At 49.2% G+C, this 21,596-nt stretch overlaps 1 protein-coding gene across 4 annotated transcripts in view; it reads left to right on the top strand.

Annotated features, from left to right (window-relative positions):
* The window catches only part of Eip74ef (Ecdysone-induced protein E74), a 221,124-nt gene extending 201,587 nt beyond the window's left edge, over positions 1-19,537 (top strand). For all 4 annotated transcript variants that reach the window (XM_076797766.1, XM_076797764.1, XM_076797765.1 and 1 more), the window contains 2 exons: positions 17,458-18,839; positions 18,894-19,537. In XM_076797766.1, the coding sequence (XP_076653881.1) occupies positions 17,458-18,008 (551 nt within the window). In that variant the 3' untranslated portion in view covers positions 18,009-18,839; positions 18,894-19,537. The remainder of the gene's footprint in view (positions 1-17,457; positions 18,840-18,893) is intronic.
* Positions 19,538-21,596: the final 2,059 nt, after the last annotated feature.

The raw sequence follows: 21,596 nt of genomic DNA, 5'->3' as shown, positions 1-21,596 counted from the left end.
ACCGTCGCAGAAAGACGCGCATACAGTCGCGAATAAAAGTATTCGCCCGCGCACCCTTTAATTAGATCACTCCGAGGATCACGATTTCCTCGCGCGAAACAAACGTTTCGGATCGCGACACGGAAATTGTAAAGCGATGCTTCTGCACATTTTCTGTTGCGTGAAATTATCGTGAACCAAGAACCACTGTAGCCTTAACATTCTGAGCGTCCGATCAGCGACCCCCAAAAAATTCCATGAAATCAACGTAATTTATTCAACGAGATCAAAATCGAACAGTTGAGATGTATGGGAAGTTACTCTTTCGATCTCCTATCTTGCTGATCCCAATAACGTTTGCTACACATTGCGCATTAACGCAAAAATTAATTACAAATCTTGTCTGCGAGATCCATGATCTTTCAAAATTCTTCGAATTAGAATTCTTCAACGAACACACTCGCAGTTGTTTCGTAGACTGTACCAACAATTGCAATACAGCGTGCAAAAAGATCCGAGTTTTTCGAAGAAACGTAAACGAGGAAAACAGGGTACTTGTGCGCTGAAAAGAAAAAGAAAAAAGATCGTTGGCCAAGGGATTAGCTCCGCGAATAGACTGCAGATTGCACGCACCGATGCAGAGAAGCGAACAGGTAAAACACGGAACAGCGCAAGCTGAACCGAACGCGTCCGAAGCAGAACGTTAAGGAGAACCATTCCGCTTCTGCGCGACTATAATAATTAAAGGCTGGTTTAATATCCGCGGCGGTACTTTTGCCGGCGACTGTAGGTGGACAGGGACGGAAAAAGGGCAAAGAGGAGCGAAACGGGGCGACGAACACGAGACCCGGGAGAGGAGAGAAGGAGAGAGAGGACGGAACACGGTCCAACTCTCTCGGACGCGAATCCACGCACACAGTTTCGCGTCTAAATATAATGCGAGCGAGCGTAATCTCTCTCTCTCTCTCTCTCTCTCTCTCTTCCTCTTTCTTTCTGTTCGCTTTATCTGCTTCTCTCGACCATCCTCCTCCTGCTCCTTCCCCGACATGGTGGTTCGTGGCACTCTCGGCGAGCCGAGTGCACGCAGCCGCATCGTCGGTGCATACTGCACGCACACGCGACGCTGCAGTCAGCCTAGACCTAGACCCAGTGAGCTAGCCTAGACCCGCGGATATATATGGTCTGGTGGGGAGGAACAGGAAGATCAGGGAATGCGAGGGCACGTCGGGAGGGAGAACAGGGAGGACAGAGAGAGCGAGAGAAAGAGCGGGAGAGAGAGAGAGAGAGAGAGAGAGAGAGAGGGAGAGAGAGGGAGAGAGAGGGAGCTGTCTCTAGTACTATCGGAGAAAGTGAACGGGCATCGAGCAGAACGACCGGGCGCGGTTTCGCGCGCACGAAACTTTTCGTGTCACGCAATCCTCTTCGTTTGTCTTCCTTCCCTCGATTTCCTCCATCTTTCCCAGCTTCATCCTCCTTTTCCTTCACCCACCACTTTCACCTCAAGCTTCTCTATTAACACTGCCGATCCCACAAAAATCGCAAAAGATTGAAGTCGTCCCAGTCATTTCACTGAAAATTGCAGAGCTTATCACTATACTGCGGATTTTTATGCGAAATAAAAGTTGTCCGCATTGATAGCAAAGCGAAGGAGCTGCGTTTGCTTCTTTTTTAAATGATTTTAATATGTTGAAAGTGATAGAGCAGCATTTTGAAATTCTTCAAATGTGTTCACTGTGTTTCATTCGTTTCTGCGATTAATGCATAAAATCCACAGTCTGCTTATCACAGCGGCTGATCCAGAAGCTCTTTTAGATCGCAACAAATCTTAATGGACTTCGATTCGATCAACTATGTAGCGAAGAAAATTAATTTCTAAAGATAGACACGAAAGTTTATCACCGACATGTGACCGTCGTGGCAGTCAACATGTTAACGAGTATTGTCTTCGTTGTATCGAGTGCCGGTCCGATCGATTAATTAGCAGACTGCGGATTGTGCGCGATTATTACGAAATTAAAGGAACTTCAGAACATCGTGACCTCTGAGATCGACATTTTGACGTTCAAACGGGAATTTCGCGTCGCGACGCCGTTCTTCCGCCCGGAAACTGATCGTCGCTGCTTCCGGCGGAAGCTCGTCTGCCCTCGATCGTTTCCCTTTCATTTCGTCGGCGACGTTTTCTCTTCTTTTCCCGTTCGATTGCATAATACCGTCGAACGCGAAGCAAAGAGCGAGACGAGACGGCTCGAGACCGCGGACTTATTTACATTCTCGCTGCAATCGTTATCTTATTATTGTAATTATTATACCAGCCGATAAGACACTCCTTCCACCGCGAGATATATCCGTGTCAATGCCGCTGACCCAAATCTATTCGGCCCGATCGCTTTATCGACCGCGCGGCGAACCGCGCGACGATGACGGACAACGTTTTTGGCAATTGTCAGGTCCGGGTTATCTACGCCCGATAACAGGGAACAGTCCCGAATCCAACGGGAGAGAGAGTGCACCGCCGTCCCCGCGGAATCTTATCTGATAACGCCTTGCGTAACGCCGGGGAGAAGCCATTTTCTCCTGGTTGGCGTTTCGTAACGCTCTCGAGAAACGAGGAAGAAAGAGAGACGCGGTCAACATCTCGAAACTCGGTTCTGCGAAAAGAGCCACGGAAGACGTCGTTGGTCGTCGAATTCGCACGGAAACTTCCTAATCGGGTTCCCTGTTCAACGAACATCCCGTACTTGACGCTTGTCCGCGATAAAGCTGTGTTTGCCGACTTGTTGGATTCCGCTGTTAATTTCATTGAATCTCGTTCTTGTCGGGAACCTCGCTCGGCGGGAGTACAAGGCATCTTCATCACGAAACGTAGGGACGCGAAATTCGCGTTAGCATTCACGCACAGTGTTTATTGGACCTCCTTTATGGGAACCCAGAGACGCGAGTAATCAAGATTTATTTTCAATCAGTTGTGGGATTTGCTGCTCCGCAAAATGAAGTTGCTTGTCACGGCCGTCTCGTATAAGCGGATGTTTATGCAAGATAAAAATGTTCTTGATCAATTACGAGGTACCGGACCAGTGGCGTCCAGCTTCCCCGAAGCATTGTGCGCGAATTAGTACAGGTGGCCCGCCGATCATCGTCATCGGTGGACCCGCGGGGAAAGAGACGTTTCAGCGTAACGGAACGGTCGGTCGTTCGGAAAAGAGACGCGCGCGGAGAGATATATGTCCGCGCCGAAAATAAATTCGACCGGTGGCCCGGGTTGGCTCAATTAAGAGCCGCGGAATCAAAGGATCGAAGTTCCAGGCCCGCAAGTTTCTCTCGGCCAGGCCTACGCTGCTTGTCTGCCGGCCAGAATTTATACAGACCGTCAGTTTTGCCGGTATTAACCTCTCCCGCCTCTAAATTCGGTATCAACCGACCATTAAACATCCCCCGAGCGGGTAGTACGTTTCGCCACGAAAATCTTCCTCTCCCTTTCGGCCCCCTTACGATCCTCTTTCTCCAGCGATCTCGTTCCTCGTCGCGGCAAGGCGACGCACACTCTCCCTCTCTCCCTCTCTCCCTCTCTCTCTCTCTCTCTCTCTCTCTCTCTCTCTCTCTCTCTCTTTCCGTTTCCTCGTCCTGCAGCAAGAAGTTGCGCCCACCGAGAGTGCGCACGATGGTCACTGACCTCGCACACGTCGTGTCCGCGACGACGGAAGAGGAGTCACGCATTCTTCCCATTCGGCCGTCGTCGTCTTGACCTCTGTCCGCCTGGCGAACGAAAAGAATGCGTGCGACGACGTAGGCAGCACACGCGTTGGATTGGTCCGGGAATACACGGTCCCCTCTGTCGTCCTCCCCTCCCTCCCTCCCTCCCCCCCTAACCCCTTCTCCGCGCCCCAAAGCCCCGCGTTCCGGTTCACTGGGTGTCCCGAAAGTACCGGCCCCCGACCCCTTCTTCCGGGCCAAACAGGCTCCGGGCCCTGGGACCCAATTTCGCGACTCGAATTCCCTCCGCCGACGATTCTACTCGACCATCCGCTCGATCGTTCTCGAACGAGCCGGGCAACCACGCGCTTTTATACCGTGGATCTCGGTTGGGCCCTAGGACCCAACTCTCCATTTCAGCTGGATCAGCGATTTTGCAATTTGATCCGTTGCAGTTTGTCCCTCGATAAACGCGATATTTTTGTTCCTACGAATTCCGCGGACCCTAAGGCCCAATTCCGAACGTCGACAGCGTGATCGGTGATTCTCGTTGGCAGTTTGATGTAAATATTGTGGTATTTGTTTTTCTGGGTGAAGCCACACGCGACATTTTTAACCCTTTGAAATTCTTTGGGTCCCAGGACCCAATTTCAACGTTGCTCCAACAAGATCAGGATTCCGCGTCTATGATTCACTCGAAGCATCATCGAATGCGTCCCATGGCGGAGCTACGGGCGCAATATTTTCGTTCCTGCGAATTCCTCCGGGCCCTAGGACCCAGTTTCCACTTTTCTGCAGGAAGACCAGCCACCCCTATCTGTAATCCACCCTAAACATTTTCGATTTTGTTCCTTGTCCTGTAACATTCGTATTCCTTAGAATTCCTTTGGGTCCTAGGGCCCAATTTCAACCTTACTCCAGCAACTCCAGTGATTCTCGTCTGCAATTTGCTCCAACCATCGTGAAACATGTTCCACGACGAAATAACTCACACTTTTATCCCTAAAAAATTCTTTGGGTCGTAGGGCCCAATTTCGATCTCGCTCCAGCGAGACCAGCGATTCTCGTCTGAGATTCGAGCGTCGTCGAACGTGTCCCTCGACGAACCGACGTGTTTTTTTTTCTTCGCCGAAGTGTCCGTCAGGCCCGTCTGCAACGGCGGATAGTTTACGACTACCAAGTAGCCGCGCTAGACCAGTCTGGAGATGCAAACGGGCGCGACTGCACGCACCGTGCATTCCTAATGCAGCCTAGATGCCTCTCGGCGACGCGACGTCCCGGTTTCCGGAATCTCGGCTGGCCGTTTCGATCCGAGAAACGACGCGGCGCGGCGCGGCGCGGCGCGGCGTGCTCGTACACCTAGAAGACCTGGAAGCGGAATAATCGCTTGCTATGGCAACGAGAGAGGCTGATGCAGTGTCGGGAACTTCCGGATACCGTGCATCACGGTTACAAAGAGCTCTGCCCACCGTGATACGTGCGCCAGCAGGAAACCAGTAATAAGAATCCCATCGAACGATCGACGAACTCGCGAAGAAACGACGATAATCCCGCGATCCTCTGGATCAGTTTCCCAACCTTCCTCGGGCTCGGTAACCTCCTCGACGATTTTCCTCCGTGGACCCCCGAACCGTTTCCTAATTTTCCTCGAGGTTTCTTCACGGTGGCCTCTTGCAGGGAATTTTTATTAACAAAATTTCCAATCGCGGTGCTTCGATCTCTCACAGACAGTTATATCAGGAATACAGATTGAACTTAGTAACACTAGAACTACCGAATCATAAATACGACGGATGTCTATTGCTTTGTAACAATTGCAAGACTATATTTATACGAACCTCATACCATTTTTATTCCAACACGTGCTTCAATAAAGAAGTTGATTCGAACATTTCTGATGGGAACATTTTTATAATTTCAGTAATCGTGAAGGAAAAAATTAGGAACCAGTCATTTTGACTGGTTCGGTAGTTCTAGTGGTAATGTAAAAATGGTTTCGAACAATGCCGGCAATTTTTGGCGACGCGCTAGATCCGTGATTCGACCTTCTCGAGATTGCGAGACTTTCTGAAAGACCGTAGAAGAAACTGGTCCACGGTGGAATTTACCAAAAATAATTCTTTCCCCCGTGTTGTTCCCGGTGGCAGGCGGTCTCGACGCGATTTTTCGCTAGCATTTCCGTTCTCGGGAGCCGGTGCAGGCGGGGAACAGAGACGGAAAGTGGTTCTGTTCAGGTGGAAGGGAGCAGAGAGCGAGGATCGGAGAGGATCGCGGTTGCCCACACGTTTGACGCGCGTTTTATAGGCAGCCAAGGTGGACGCGTAGAAAAACCACTCGGTAGAGCCCCGGGAACGTAAATCTCGTTCTTTTCGTTTGCCTCGGAACAGGCAACGACGGGACGAGACGAGATGAGACGAGATGCGCGTTTTTCTCTCTCTCTCTCTCTCTCTCTCTCTCTCTCTCCCCATTTCTGCCGGAGCCGAACCAAATGGAGGAACACGTTCGAGGAACACAGAAAATCGCCGGGAGAAATAATGCGTTCCGCCCACGGTGTCTATTGCAATCGCGGGAACGGTTTTCGACGAGCCCCGGACCCCGGATCAAAGAGCAAACTTTTACCTTGGCGTCCTTCGAAGCTTTCGGAACACGCTAGCCACGTCGCTAGAGCCTAACCGGAGTCGGTTCCGTTCGAAATACCCGGCGCGTCGAGTATGCTCGCCGCGCGCCGCGAATCCTTCCGAATTCGGACAGCCTACACAAACGGTTTTGTACTTGTCATTTAATTAAGTCAGGAACTTCTTGCCCCAAGTATCCAGCCTGGCGGCCCATAGACATCATTCTATCATTCTATCATTCTATCGTGTCTCTTTCCTGGAATTTTAACGCCATGAGTAAGTAGTGGACTTTATGCATTTACTATAAAAATCAGTAGACGCGTCTTAAAACAGTCCACGTACTATCTGCATCTTGTTGAAATTATTAAAAGAAGAGAGACAATTTATCTGGCTCATGTTTCTTACAATCGATGCAGACAAATGTTATTTTATATGCCAGGTACAGTGTAAAATAGTAAAAAGGTTAAGAGAATTTAGAAACACGGATATTTTCAACTCACTAAAATTTACCAAAGGAAGAAAGAACTTCTTACTTGGCCCCGCTTCTTAAAATTGATGCGCCTTGTTTTGTATAATAATCTGGTCGTGGGTTTTGTGGATAGAGCAACGGATAGAATTAATTAGGAAGAGTTGGTGAATCTGCTCTTCGTCCTCAGGGCAGTTTTCCCTGCAGGATGGTCGATAGGACAAGTCCGGGTTTAAAGAATTTTTCAACCCGATCGAGATCGGTGGCCGCAGGTTCGGTATAGTTGGCAATTCTCCGGGAGTTCGACATCCGTCGACGAGAGACAAGGAACTCGTTCTGGCTTTCCGGGTGGAGACTGCGATACGTGCGGCTGGCTGCGAAGCGGCTCGCAATTTGAACGGGTTTCGGGGTTAAAGATAGTATCCCGAGGCAGTAGGGTAACATAATAGGCCGGGATGGGGGTCTGGGTCTAACGAGAGAAAAAGGGAGCGCAGAAGAGTGCGCACCGACGACGAAGACTGCGACGACGACTACGACGACGACGACTCGACGTCGAGACACACGCGACGGAAGGAGAAGACGCAGAAAGAACGCGAGAAATAGAGAAGGAGAGAGAGAGAGAGAGAGGGAGAGAGAGAGAGAAACACTTGTACAGAGGGGACGAGATGTCGGGACGGGAGCGAGACGGAGAAAGATTAGACGTCGATGTGTGCGCGAGCGTGTGCAACACGGTGCATCGGACTAGCCAGTCTCGCGAATGGAGGTGGAGGAGAGAGAAGGAGGAGAAGGATAGAGTAGTTAAGTTAGTCTGTCGGTCAGTGACTGCCTGACTTTCCCGGCGCAGCTGAAGGTCAACTCTCCCCTTCTCTCGACCTCTCATCCTCATCCTCCCTCCTCCGTTGCCTCTCTTCTTCTTCCTTCTCCTGCTTCCTCCTCTGCTGCTGCTGCTGCTGCTGTTGCTGCTGCTGCTGCTGCTGCTGCTGCTGCTGCCCACTGCACACACCACCACCCGCTGAACCGCTGCCGTTGCCTCTCTGCCCGCTACCAACTGCACACACCACCATCGGTCGCGAACGGCGTGTTTCAAACTCGTTGTCCCTTTCTCTCTCTCTTTTTGATTCGTTGTTCTCTCCGTCTAACCATCGTCCCTCGCAAGCTCCTCTCTCTCTCTCTCTCTCTCCCTCTCTTTTCCTTCTTCCTCTTCGGGACTGCTTCGCGTGTTGTATACCGCTATATACACCGACTCTGAAAACCTATATATCGGCCGGCAGGACGTACGTGTGTGCGTGTGTGCATCGACGCGACGGCTACACGCTCACACACCCCGTGTACCCACACCGACACCCCGTTCCACGGCCGCTTTGTTTATGCCGTACGAACACTTTCGGTGCCTTTTCTCTTCGCACCGTGTCACTCCATCCTTCTTCCGCCGACGCCTCCTCCTCCTCCTCCTCCTCCTCCTCCTCCTCCTCCTCCTCTTTCCTTCTTCTTCTTCTCCCGGCTACTCCCTCGTCCTCTTTCCTCTTTATTTCTCGTCGTCTTTCATCCTCTTCGCTCCGCGCCACCACCTCCTGCCTCGCCACCCCTCCGCTCTCGGGTTGAGGGTCATTCGTGCACTTAGGTGCACGCGGAATTCCGCCTCGAAGTCCTGGTACGTGAGAACTCGTCTTACACCGCCGCAAAGCGCACGCGCGCGCCCGCCGCGAAAAAGTTCCGGGACCAACGCGAAATACAGCCGAGACACACGCGTAAATCACGTTTTATTATTCGGCGCTCTTCCACGAGCTGGCCTTGCTCGCCTCGCCACCAGCCCGTTTAGAACCGCTGTCTTCGCTGCCTGCCGGCCGGTCCCACGTCTTCCTCGTCGATGCTAGAAAACCGTCCTCAGGCTTTTGTCCCGGAAAAGACGTGTCGCGAGCTCGCCGAACCGTGACCGGGACGCACGCTGCTGATTAGGGACGCTGTGGCGTCTCTGCACTCGGCAAATTTTGCATAAAGATCTAGTTACAGCAACCGATGTAAAGGAGTTTAACACTAGGTTTACGGAGCACTAAAAGTGACTATTTTACATTACATTATAAAATAAACAAGAATGTGCTGCCCAAATTTTTAGCTATTTTTTTCTTTAATAACATACCCAAAGAAATAAATTTGTTTTGACGGGTCCCGTAAACCTAGTGTTAATACTTCATCTGGTTAAAAAGTACTGTGAGTCAGAAGCCTAGCCGGCGCGAGCGCCCAAAAGATTTTCGTCGCAGGAAGTATCAGACCTTGAAAATTTGTTGCACTACGAGTAAAAAATGTCCCCCAGACTCCACTGACAGCTTAACACTAGGCTTACATAGCACGAAATATGACTTTCTACATTACTTTATAAAAATAACGAAAATGTATCTATCCAAATTTTTCCCGTGAATTCTCGTTACGAGTCGGTTGCGCCGTTCTGGTGACTGACTCTTAGACGAAATCTGAGGTTGTCGCTGACGCATTTGAAATACACAGGGCACGCTGGAAACCTAAGAGTCACATCCGTCTACGAGTCATAAAAGCATATGACTACTAAGCGATAGTGACAATTAGACTGAGAAAATGTCTTTCTCCGATACAATGTCGCACGTTCCTCACCGCGGTGGTGTGGGTAGTTCCACCGACTCCAAATTGTAAGGTTGGCACTGACTCGTAACGAGAATTCACTGTGCCCAAAGAAATAAATTTGTTCAATAATTTCTTAATCGTGAATTAAGAATACCCGCCATTTTTACGGGTCCCCTGAACCTAGTAAACAACGAAACAATAACTAACAGATTTACCGATCCTGTGGCTGGTGACACTCCTACATCGCTCTTTCGAGCATCCTCAAAATCGTCTCGCGAGCGAACGGGCTCGCCGAGCTGGGCGAAATTGATACACAAGGTAGCCAGAGATGCGCTCTACCTAACCCTACAAGTGGAACGAAGATAACGCTGCCGGTTCTTCGAGAAAAAATTCCGATTCCTCCTCCTCTTTCTCTCACTCTCTCTGGTTTCTTTCGCTTCGCGGACTCCGGTCAGGAAATTCGTCGTCTGGTCGGTTTCCGAGAGCTATCGATTCTCGAGAAGGTTGACGGACCGGGAGAGTCGTCCTCGACACGGGAATTCCGCTTGATACGCGTCCGGAGCCCGTTGTTTGCCGCGTCGATTAGCAGTGGTCTTATCGGCGGCGACGATCGATCTTTATTTTTTCTGCGGGACTCCTCTCTTGACATCCTTCGATCGAATTCGCGGACAATATCGGCGACGATACGCGGTATCTCCGGAGGAATAACGGTTCGTTTATTGGTACAGTGTAACTGGTCCCAAGGAAATCGTGCGATAACTCTCGCGTATCCGAAGCTCCAATTGGACGGTCACATACGAGCCGGCGATAATGCCGCTCGGTTTACAGGCGTCTCTCGCTGAACGCGACGGGTTCACGGCTATTAACGTCATCCGCGGGCGTATATCTATCGCGTTTTCCTCCTCGAGCTTCTTTTTTTTCCTTTCTTTTTTTCCTTTTTTTTTTCTCTCCCCGCCGCCTCTTTCTCTCGGACTCTCGCTCTCTCTTACTCTCTGACACTCCGTCGCCTGTATCAGCACTTATGTGTATTTTCGCTGCCGCGGAACAGATAAAATTAGTCCGATCGTCGCAAGTCACTTTGACTTTTTACCATTGATAAACCGAGCCGCTTGACCATACCGGGTGTCCGCGCGTTTCACGACTCGAAATTCGATTCCTCTGACCCTCGGCTTTCCCCAAACTCGATTCGATGCGTCCCTCCGCTGGAAATCAAAATTGCGGTACGGAAACTCGATTCTTCGATTAGATTCTCGATCGTCCGACCCCTCGTCTGCCTGCACGGTTCGCTGAACGGTCCCTTCTCCGCAAAATTATACAGTACTGTATGTACAGTACTGTGTGTTTTTATTTTGCATAAAGATCCGGCAGTCTGGGTCGAGTGTAGCGTTTATCTAGGATCGTCCAGGCTCTCGATCTGAAGTTCCCGGTGATCCTGCGTGGAATTGTGGAGATTCGAGCGTGAAACGATTATCCGGGTACCTAGCACGCAAGGATCCGTTCTCCGTTGAGGTTTCTTCCGTCGTCTTCACTTTCAGCGCGGGTCTTTTTATCCCGTCCTTCTCGTCGCGCTGCCGTTCGTACGTTCCTGGATGCTCCCCACCATCCAGCAGATCATCTCCTCCCGCTTCTCTCTTTTTTTTATTCTCTCTTTCTCTCTCTCTCTCTCGTTCTCCGAGATCTCCGTCCCTCCTTTCTCGCTATACTTGTACTTCCGGCCGCGAGGCTAGCGCGAAATTCTCGCAAAATAAACGGGAGGCACTGCTACGCGGATAACTCTTCTTCTTTCCTCTCTTCCTCTCTCTCTCTTTCTCTCCGCTCTCCTCTCTCCTTGTCCTCTCTGCCACCTCGAATCCACTGCGTCGCACGTATTTTTAACTATCGACTCGTTACCGGCTGCTTCGCCTAAACTTCCTGCCACCGCTGTCAGGAAGAACGGCTACGCGTCGAGCGAAGCCCACTTGTTCGTCGTTTCGACGAGAAACGTCGGGCCGCAATGGCCGAAAACGTCGGGAGAGACTACCGCCCGTGACAGTCGCATTCCAGAGCTGCCGAAAGCTGTTAGGCTGTTCACGGAAGATCGCGCAAACTCTCCTGCAAACTTTATCTGTTGCCGTTGTCGAAACGCCTTGCGATTCACTCAGCCCTTCGGCCCTTTCTTCCTGCTCGCGAACGAATGGAAGAACCTCGGAACTCGGTTGCAACGCAACAGGTTAATTAACGCTGGCGTCGATTATTAGTAGACCGCGGATCTTTGTGGAACATAAAAATTTGAGAGGTGGAAATTGATTTTGCTTCTTAACCAGTTAACTGTTGCGACCTCTTTGAAAAATGTGTACCTAAGTTGCGTCGCAAAAATTAACCGCTGTTTGAATTATAGCTGTTTTGACGAGTATACTCGTCATGACAGAAAATATTGCCATTTCTTCGTGACGAGTATACTCGTCAAACACAGTTAACTGGTTAATACGTTTGATAGGTTGAAAATAATATCGTAGTAGTTTCTTCTAATGTTTTTACCGTTTTAGTTTACTCATTTTTAGACTGGGGATCCAGAAATGGGAGCCAGACACACGTTCAACTCATTCTTGAATAATTTCAACGCGTTGAAAATAGTATATTTTTATTCTCCAATTATCTTGATTTTTCCTTCGAAGAGCACTTATTCCTTTTATTATAAATGCGTGAAATCCACACAGTCTGTCGACTGTGTCGCAATTTTGTTTTTTACTTTGAACCGCCACGACGACGTTCGCTAATAATTATACTATTTTATTTTAATTTATTCCTGGAAATGTTATATTTCGTGCTCGAAAGTATACCTATTAACATAGTAGATTCGTCAACGGCAAAACTAATTCTAATTCGTTCTCGGAAGTATTGCGTTGGGAACGTGGTTGCAAAATAATTTATGCGGAACAATATAATCCATTACAACGCGTTCCCGGAACTGTGCTTGTTAGCATAAGAACTGATAAGAAACGAAATAACCAGAAATTCGAATAATTTTAGAATTATCGATATTATTCGTTCCTCGAATCCGGAGGCTAGAAAGTTCCAAAGAAATCGGTATCGGAGCGGTAAATTCGCAAGAATTGCACAATTCACGAGATCCCTGGAGGTTTCCGATCTAATCGTGTCTCGTGCGAGCGATCCGCCGAAGTTCGAGACGAATCCTCGGTAGAAAGTGTCCGAGAAATCGGTATCTGCCGAGCGGCGCCGATCTCGTAAGAGTGTGCTCGGTATCGAGCGTGTCCGTTGCGCAAACGGGGTTCGTCAATAGAAAATCGTCATAGCGCGGTGTGCGTCCTGGTTTTCCCGTCTCTGTCTTCGCCGTTCTCCTCTTCTAGTTCTATGCCTCTAGGAGAGCGGCGGCTCTATGCGTCACGGAACAGTCATGCGTGCGCGATGCAACGTCGTCTCTAGCGGTCTCCCTTCGCTATACGACGTCCGTGGTATAGGTCAGTGAAGTAGTAGCTTCCCCACCACGGCTCCTAGACAACGGGTCTACGATTGACTCATCTAGCCAGTCATACGGCGCGTAAACACGATCCGCTCCAGCTGTTTCTGTGCCGCGCGCTCTTCTGCCTCTCGACGCTGCTCTTCTCTCTCTCTCTCTCTCTCTCTCTCTCTCTCTCTCTCCCTCTATCTCTCTATCCTCGTCGATCTCCCTTTCTCTCTTTCTGGTTTCTATCTACCCCTATCTCTTGCTGGTCCCTCCGCCGGAGCCGTCCGCACGAACACGGATCCCGAGAACAACGGGGCGCGTTCTCTTTATTTTTAGAGGCACCTCGAGAATTCGGTCTGCCTCCAGTCCTCCCCTCGACCCTCTCTTCTCCCTCCCCGATCGTTCGCATTTTTCCTATTCGTCTCTCTCCTTCTCTCTCTCTCTTCTCGTTTTCCTCCTTCTCCCTCTCCGAACGGCAGAAAAGCCTCGAGAAATCGCGAGGAGGAATCGTTCAACCGCCTGGCGTGCGAGCCAACAAGAGTCTCCTCCGCGGAACTACGGAGAACGACGCAACCGGCAGAATAACAGAAAGAGAGAGGCGAACACACGACGGCAGAGAAGAGAGGTGACGGAGAAGGAGGAGGAGGAGGAGGAGGAGGAGGAGGAGGAGGAGTAGAGGGAGGGCAGAACGAGTTCCGATTTTAGCGCAGTCGCGGCGGCCTCCGAACGAGCGGCGCTATTATGCACTAGTAGCTTGATGGCGTCACCCGTGCAACCTTGGCTCGGGTCAGTCCTCTATCATACTGCAGCCAGAGTTCCCCTACCCCTTTTGTTTCCCGTCTCCTTCTACGACGCTTTTTCCGTTCTCTCTCCTGCTCTATCTCTCTCCCCCGCTCTCGCTCCTCTCCTCTCGACGCCCTCTTCTGCCGCTGCCCCCTTCATTTGGCTCCGCTTAACCCTCTCCTCGTCTCTTCAACCCGGCTGCCTCTCCTCTCTTCTGACTCTCTCTTTCTCTCTCTCTCTCTCTCTCTCTCTCTCTCTCTCTCTCTCGCAGCACACACACGGCACCGGCCACACGACCAGTGGCGTACGAATACTTTCTATTTCGAGGCATCCTCCTCGAACGAGCTTCGCGGAACGCCGACCGCGATTCCGCGACCAAATTTCCGCCGTTTCTGCTAACTGCCAAACAAAGCCCGCAACTGCACCATCGCTTTTCTCTTCAACCCCTAGACCGGGTCGCGTAATCACGGTTGAGCAGAACTGGCCGGAGAACGAATCCTTCGAGACGCGCTCGGGCAAACGTAAAAATCGCTCGGTCGATCGTTACGCCCATGATCGAGACCAGACGCCGCCGTATTTTCGCGTCCATATGGGCGACCGACTCGCCCACGAACCTTGGAAACGCTTCCCCTTTTGCTCGGCGCAGCCACTTCCCCATAAACCACGTTATAGGAAACGTTTGATCATTCTTTGCGTGCGGTTCAGATTGGCGTGTCGTTCCATCGAGAGCAAATTGATCGACGATCTTTGAAACAGTTTTAACAAAATGGGACGTTTCAGGACAGCGAGCAGTTTAACACGTTCGTCTATTTGTATAAATTAAATCTTCTTTACAGTGCCCTCAAGCTAACCACATTAGATCGTTTTCTTTCTAGTGCTTCTTAGGCATCTTCGAGCTTTCGTCGAATCGTTCGGTGCGCGGTTATTGCAGCCACCGTGAAACGATTTAAAATCCCATTGTTGCTTGAATATCGTGTCCTTCTTGCGCCACAGGAAGCAGGCAAAGCGGATCGCCCGAGAATTTCTAAACACGCGACAAGTTCGGAAGGATCGATCGTTCGCGACCAAAGAAACACGTCGCCGAGTCCGTGGCCGAAACATCGATCATACGCAGACAGAAACGGCGAAGCGCCGTGTGCTCGGCGGTTCTGTGGACAGCTATTAATAGTTCATTGCACGGATGAACACGATGTATATGTACGCGCACATATATATACTTAACGAAGCCCGGTTCTCGCGCGAACAACAGGGCCCGGCTATCGTCTCTTTCCGCGAGAGGAACGCGCCAGTGAAGGCGAGACGAATTGGCCCGACTTCCGGTCGCATGAACGGCCGGCTATCGACGGGCACACATAATGCTCGGACACACAATGGTCGCGGACGTGTCCTGGATAGAGCCGCGAGGAACGGACCGCTTCGGAACAGTAGAATCATTCGTGCTTCGGTCAGACTCGACCAGATCTTACCAACTCCGGGCCTCGTTCGCACGAGTTATTCGATTTCTGCTCCGGGAGTCTGAAATGGACTTTTTCGGACACCTGGCTGCTCTTTGTTGTATTTGTGTTGAACAATATTTGAAGAATGTTTACTTTTCTCCTGTTACTCCGATTTTATAGATTGGAGATAAAATGATCGGAAGTAGCAGCGCTCTAAAATGAATTCACTGCACAAGAATTGATACAGGGTGTCTCGGTGTTCGTTGCGATCCTAAACCAAGACAGATAACGTGAAATTACATCCGTATCAGGCTTCGTCTTCGAGAGAATCGAACTTAAAGATTCGTTGACGCACAGTAGATAGAGCCAGCCACGAACAGACGATACCTATTAACGCGTTATCTAAAGTGCGAAAGGCTTCTTTAATGACCGTGTTGTGTCTGAAAGGAGCTTAATAACTGTCTTCGGTGAAGCGATCGTAAGGGTCGTTAATGAAGCAATTTTCCCGTAAACAAAGCGTCAAGTGAAAAAAAATTGATCCCGTATTGTCGACTTATTCTCTCGTGGTGGAATCACCGCGTCCACGATGGTGAATACAGGAACGTCCTGTGTAATGATCGTCGGACCGGTTGTTAGACTACAGTCATCGAGGGGGTTGGAAAGCACGGTGTTTCCGGTAAATGCTACCTAATGTTCCGATCGCTCGGAAATGCAAACGACAGGGAATGAGAGAGTCGAGGACACGCGCAGACGCGTCTCGCAATTACCATCTTCGATGGGAACGCGCGTGTTACCGAGGGGGTGACGAGCTAAGGGGGGCTCGAGGGGGTGCGATCCGGATCCAATCAGCCCGGTAATACTAGTCGGACGTTAAATTATCCTGGATTGCCTAGCAGATTAAAAAGACTGGCCGCTGCCGCCTCCCGTGGCACTAAATTTCATTCTTCCGGGGATAACGAGTCCGCTCCAGTTTCAACGCACGAACAGGTGGAGAAAAAAGGGAGCCGTAATAACCGAGCCGGGACCCAACCCCCATAATTAATCGCGCGATGATCTACGTTATCCTCCGGTGCCGGTGGCAGCGAACTATGGCGCCACCCGACGTGCATCGCGCGAAACCGCTCGCCCTCGATTACAATCAGCCCTCGACGGTAATTAACGCCGCGTGCAAGAACCGTTTCTGCGCTAAACGCGCTGGCCACTGAAAGGGTATGCGTCTCATCAAAATTGCAACACTGAATCTACAGGATATTCAGATCTTCACATAAATAATAATAAAAAATAATAAATAAGTTGTTTAACAGTATGTCCGCCGAGGTTTTATGTGTACCTCGACTTATTTTCTTTTATGGAGAATCACCCCTTTTTCGATAAATAATCACCGGTTACCGATCATCTCGTATATTCAAAGAAATAGACTTATCGAATAATTTCCTTTTAAAACAATTTTACCGATCATCTCGATGTCAATTTTTCTCAGAGACGCGTTTACGTTCGCGGGAAGGAAATGCTGTGATATCATATAACAGACAGTATAGTGTCTGAAACAAATTGAACCGTTACGATAGAGAAGAGGGAGGGAGCAAAACAACGAAGAAATCTTGTGAAAATAGTTTTCCTAGTATCCGACGTTACTTGCTCGTTCGCATGCAGCTACGAGCAAAAAGTAACCGTAAACCGCGTATGAAACCACTATGATACGCGGCCTGGGCATTAACACCCGAAGAAAAAGCACCGCGGGGCCCTATAACGCCTAATCAACGGCCCCGGATTGCTCTCTTATCTCTCGTAGACAGAAAGCCTTTAACCTGTTCATCGACTTCACTCGTCGCTTTTATAGTCAACCGTATGTCCCGATAACTCTTTGTTTTTCCGTTCGCCTGCATGCCTGAATCTAATTGCATAATTATGTCCGCGGCACTCCGCGCTAACTACTCTTTATGTACTCGCGGTGTAAATCACGGGAGATCGTTTCGTCAGCGAAGAAATTACAAAGTTGATCGCGTGCATTGACGATCGATCTTAAACTCTGTCAACAAGATGGTAATCGAGTGGATGTTTTGGACGAAGGTTTAGGGCTGGCTGAATTAACACTAGAACTACCGAACCAGTCAAAATGACTAGTTCCAAATTATTTCTTTCTCAATTACTGAAACGTTAAAAATGTTTTCATCAGAAATTTTTGACTGAACTTCTTTATTGGAGCACAGGTTAGAATAAAAATGGTATATGGTTTGAATAGATGTAGTCTTGTCAATATTACAAAGCAATATACATCAGTCGTAATTATTACTCGGCAGTTCTAGTGTTAAGGGCGATTTTCGTATATTATTCGAAAAAAAAAAATCGTGTTCTTGATGTTCCAAGTGCCCTCGAGGACCCTATTTCTTTCTCATGTATTTAGCTCCGATGCAGCGACCTAATCGAGCCCCGTTTCTTTGTCCACAGTGTCCGAGAGCTACAGCAGTTACGTGAACTCGATGTACGCCAGCGGCGGTCAGTTTGCTACCCCATGCACCCCGAGTCCACCTCGAGGTCACGGCGGTGTGCCGACGAGCGTGATCCAGGCGGCGACCAGCTCGGTGTCCGACGACCTGTACCTGCTGGAGCTGGGATTCCCGCCCCGGTCGAAGAAGAACAAGCTGAAGAAGCCCCGGCAGGGTGACGGCGCCGCTGTGAAGAGGAAATCCCGCGAGGGCTCGACCACCTATCTGTGGGAGTTCCTCTTGAAGCTCCTGCAGGACAGGGAGTACTGTCCGCGGTACATCAAGTGGACGAACCGCGAGCGGGGCGTGTTCAAGCTGGTCGACAGCAAAGCGGTGTCACGGCTGTGGGGCCTGCACAAGAACAAACCGGACATGAACTACGAGACGATGGGCCGCGCGTTGCGTTATTACTATCAGCGCGGGATCCTGGCGAAGGTCGACGGACAGAGGCTGGTCTATCAGTTCGTGGACGTGCCGAAGGACATCATCGAGATCGACTGCACCGGCGCGTGAGAATGGGCCCCGGAGGGCCCGAGGGAGCACGACAGGGCACGGCCAGCCCGCGACAAGGCCCGCACGGGCGTTCGCACGGCGATCAAGAGCAAGATCAAGATCATCATCGGGACGCCGGCGAGCGGCTCTTCCTGCCACGATGCGCCGACATGGCACACCCCTCAGACGATCTAAACAATCGTATAATCCGATGCCCTCTCTCTCTCTGACTTCGTTTGTTCCTTGTATCATAATATATATATATACATACATGCATATATATATAGAAATATGAAAACGAACTTATAGAGATACATGTATCGATATACATACAGAGGCGCGAGAGCATGATTCTTCGACGATCAGCGACCCAAGGTCACAGCCTCGGAGGCACGCTCTTCAAGGCTGCCGGCGAATTTCGTCCTCCTTCTTGGTCTTTCTTTTATTGTTTTCTCTTTTCTTTTTTTATTTGTTACTTCTTGACGGTAGACACGTCGATGGTAATCGTACTAAGCTTTACAACGTGGAGAACGGTTTGCGGGTATGCGTCCAGTCGTCCCGCGTGTCGCGGCGATTTGCTCCGGTGTCTTTCAGAAACTTCTGCCCTGACGTTTGAACCCTTTGCAACGTTGAGTCGGACTATCGAAGATTTCGAACGCGATCTGTTTGTTGCACGAAAATTATGAACGACGAAGAAACTCGAATCATTGTAGCCGCGAAGAACGATAGAAATTAGATTCGAATTAGAACGATATTTTTAAATTGTAAAACGGTCCAAATAACAAACGAAAATTCATGTTGTGCGGATGTAAAAGGACAATACGGTTAAACACGATGGATTAACGGAAAGGTGTCGACGGAAAGGCGCGACGGAGGTAGTTAAATTCGAAATTTCGATGAACCCAGATCAAAGGGTTCGAACAGGGCGGAGGTTTCTTTATTCGTAACGTCATGTTGAAAACGATGATGTATAGAACGATGATATATTCGACGATAAAAACGTAAATCGTAAGTATTAATTAATATAATCGCTAAAGTTTTATATTTAAAGTGTCGAAAAGCGGCAGGACTCGCGGGACGACTCGGCACATATGTGATAGATGTGTACATGTATAGATATGTATGTGCGTGAGCGGTCGGGCTCGTTGAAATTTGTACAAAATTTAGATTCTTGCGGACGAATGAAAGGCGAGAGGGAAGATGCGTGCGGAAACGACGCGCGGCGCGAGCCGAGCCGTCGTTAGGTGTATTTTCAAATCAAGGGAGAGAAAAAGATGAATCTAGTACGGACAAATTTACTTAAACGTATGTAAACGTATAGTCGGAGACGTGTAGGCGGTGACAATTGTACATTCGAGAGCGCGATAAATTATTTATTGTATATTAGACGGTTATATATGTTACCTAGAGACAACAAAAAGGAAAAATAACGGGAGGGATTTTTGTTATGCAACGCGTCGTCGAGCGGGAAACACGAGGGAAAGAGGAGACCAGAAACACGAAAAACTCACACGGAACACACATGTACATCGACTCGCACACACACACACGGACACGGACAGAAGGACGCGACGTGAAAAAGTTTACAAACGTAAGAATTAAAAGAGACAAGGAAGAAAAAAACGAAAAAAAAAAACGAAACGAGGGCTGTGAAAAGATTCGGACAAGAAGGATCAGGCAGATAAAAAAAAACGACGTGTGTAACAAGTTTCGCGGAACAAGCTCAGGGAGGAGGGAAACCGACGGACGTGCAGGACACTAGCAAAAATACACACACGCGCACTCACACACACATGTACAGACATACAGGACACGTTCACGCTCATCCATACACACTATATTTTTTTAAATATAAGCGAAAAGGGCGACTCTTCTATTCGAGCTGAGGGTTCAACAACGTAAGGTGCTGGCTATACACACGAGGTCCAAGAATGTTATTTAGCAAGCTAGTGTTACTAATTCATAAAAAAAAAAAGATTATTGAAACAGACATTATATATCTCTGTATATACAATAAAAGTACACCATTAGTATATATATTATTGAATATTATATATATATATATATTATATGAATATATATTGTATGTTATGTAGTAAATGGAGCGAGTTAATGTGTCTCTATGAGATTTTTTTTCCGTCACGTCGAGAGGACGTAGCACACGCGTTCAGTCGTTCACGCCGCGACGTCTCCACTCTGTTGTCCGCGAGTTGTGACTCGCCTAAATCTTTCTTTGTTTTTTTTTTTATACCTCGACGCCGGGACCGTTGGGCCCCCCGGCGTCCTCTAACGCACACCTTTGTTATGCTCATGAGAATGATCGGAGACGTCGCGTCCGGCCCGTTCGCGCCCCTTCAGGCGACAAAGAGACACCACACGTTTGTAATACCTCGAATCATCCGGCGAAACATCATTGCACGATCACTGTAAAGCGCGACGAACTGGCGCGAATGGGTCGGCTGGAACCCGTCGGTCGGGCAGCGTGTTTTGTTTCAAGAAGAACGCGACTCCGGACTCGGATCGTTCGGGTCGCGAGCGTAACGCGACCGGACCGTTTGCCTCGGCGAGAGAAAAGAAGAAGAAGAATTCCGTGCCCCCCAATTTTTGTCCGTTCCTCGCCCCCTCAGAGTTGAGATTTATCAGGTGAACAATAGAGAGCGTCGACGACTGCGAGCGATATACATCCGATGTGTATGCGTACAACTGCCAAATATTAAGTATCATCGGTCCTTTTTTTTTTGCGTCGGAGAGGAGAGGCGCGGCGGGTCCGTCCGGTCGCGTTACCCGAGCGCGGGTGCAAAAACCCCCGAGAAAATTTTTATATATTGTCGTGGGGCGTTCGAGCACGATAAGCTAGAGTGAAATTTAATTTATTTCACGCCCCACCGTCCCGTCGAAATCTTTGATCACACCGTAACCCCCCGTCCCCCCGTCCCCCTCTGAGAACGTGACGTGCGAGTGCAAGCGTATCCTATGTAGATCGTAAGTTTTTGTACATAAAAGATTCGTTGAAGAGTATACTTAGGAAGAACATTACGCTGGTTAACGTTCGTGAAACTGTGGAAGTAATTACAAAAGAGAAATAGGAGAGCAAGAGAGGTAGCGAAAGATTGCGCGCGCGCGAGAGAGAAAGGGAGAGAGAGAAAGAGAGAGAGAAAACGAGTCGAGAGAAAGATGAGAGAGAGCCAAGTGATAGCCTTTTTTTTTTGTCGCGAAGAGGACCACGGTTCTTTTGACGATCAACCTCCAAAAAGAGTAACATTTTCTTTCTTTTTTCGTAGCGGACGAAAGGACGCAGACAGTGAAAACGAAAATCATAGTTTGATAATGATAAGAGCGAGGACGAATATTATTATAAACGTTGAACGTAGAGAGGAACAAAACAAATAGAGCGAGGAAGATAAAAAAAACGATCAAGTGCTGCCAATAATGCCTGTAAACGGTCCCGTGCATTTTCTGCCCCCCCACCCCTGAAATTTTCGATGACGAAACGTAGGGTGCGTGTTATACATATATAAATATATCGATGCAGAGTTTCGAGTTCAAATTGATGATTACAAACGTTGTTAGTGTCCGTGGAAATGCGTCGGGACGCCAGACATACCGATG

The sequence above is a fragment of the Halictus rubicundus genome, chromosome 12, assembly GCF_050948215.1.
Source record: "Halictus rubicundus isolate RS-2024b chromosome 12, iyHalRubi1_principal, whole genome shotgun sequence".
NCBI lineage: Eukaryota > Metazoa > Arthropoda > Insecta > Hymenoptera > Halictidae > Halictus > Halictus rubicundus.
This window is presented reverse-complemented; position numbering and strand designations above follow the sequence as displayed.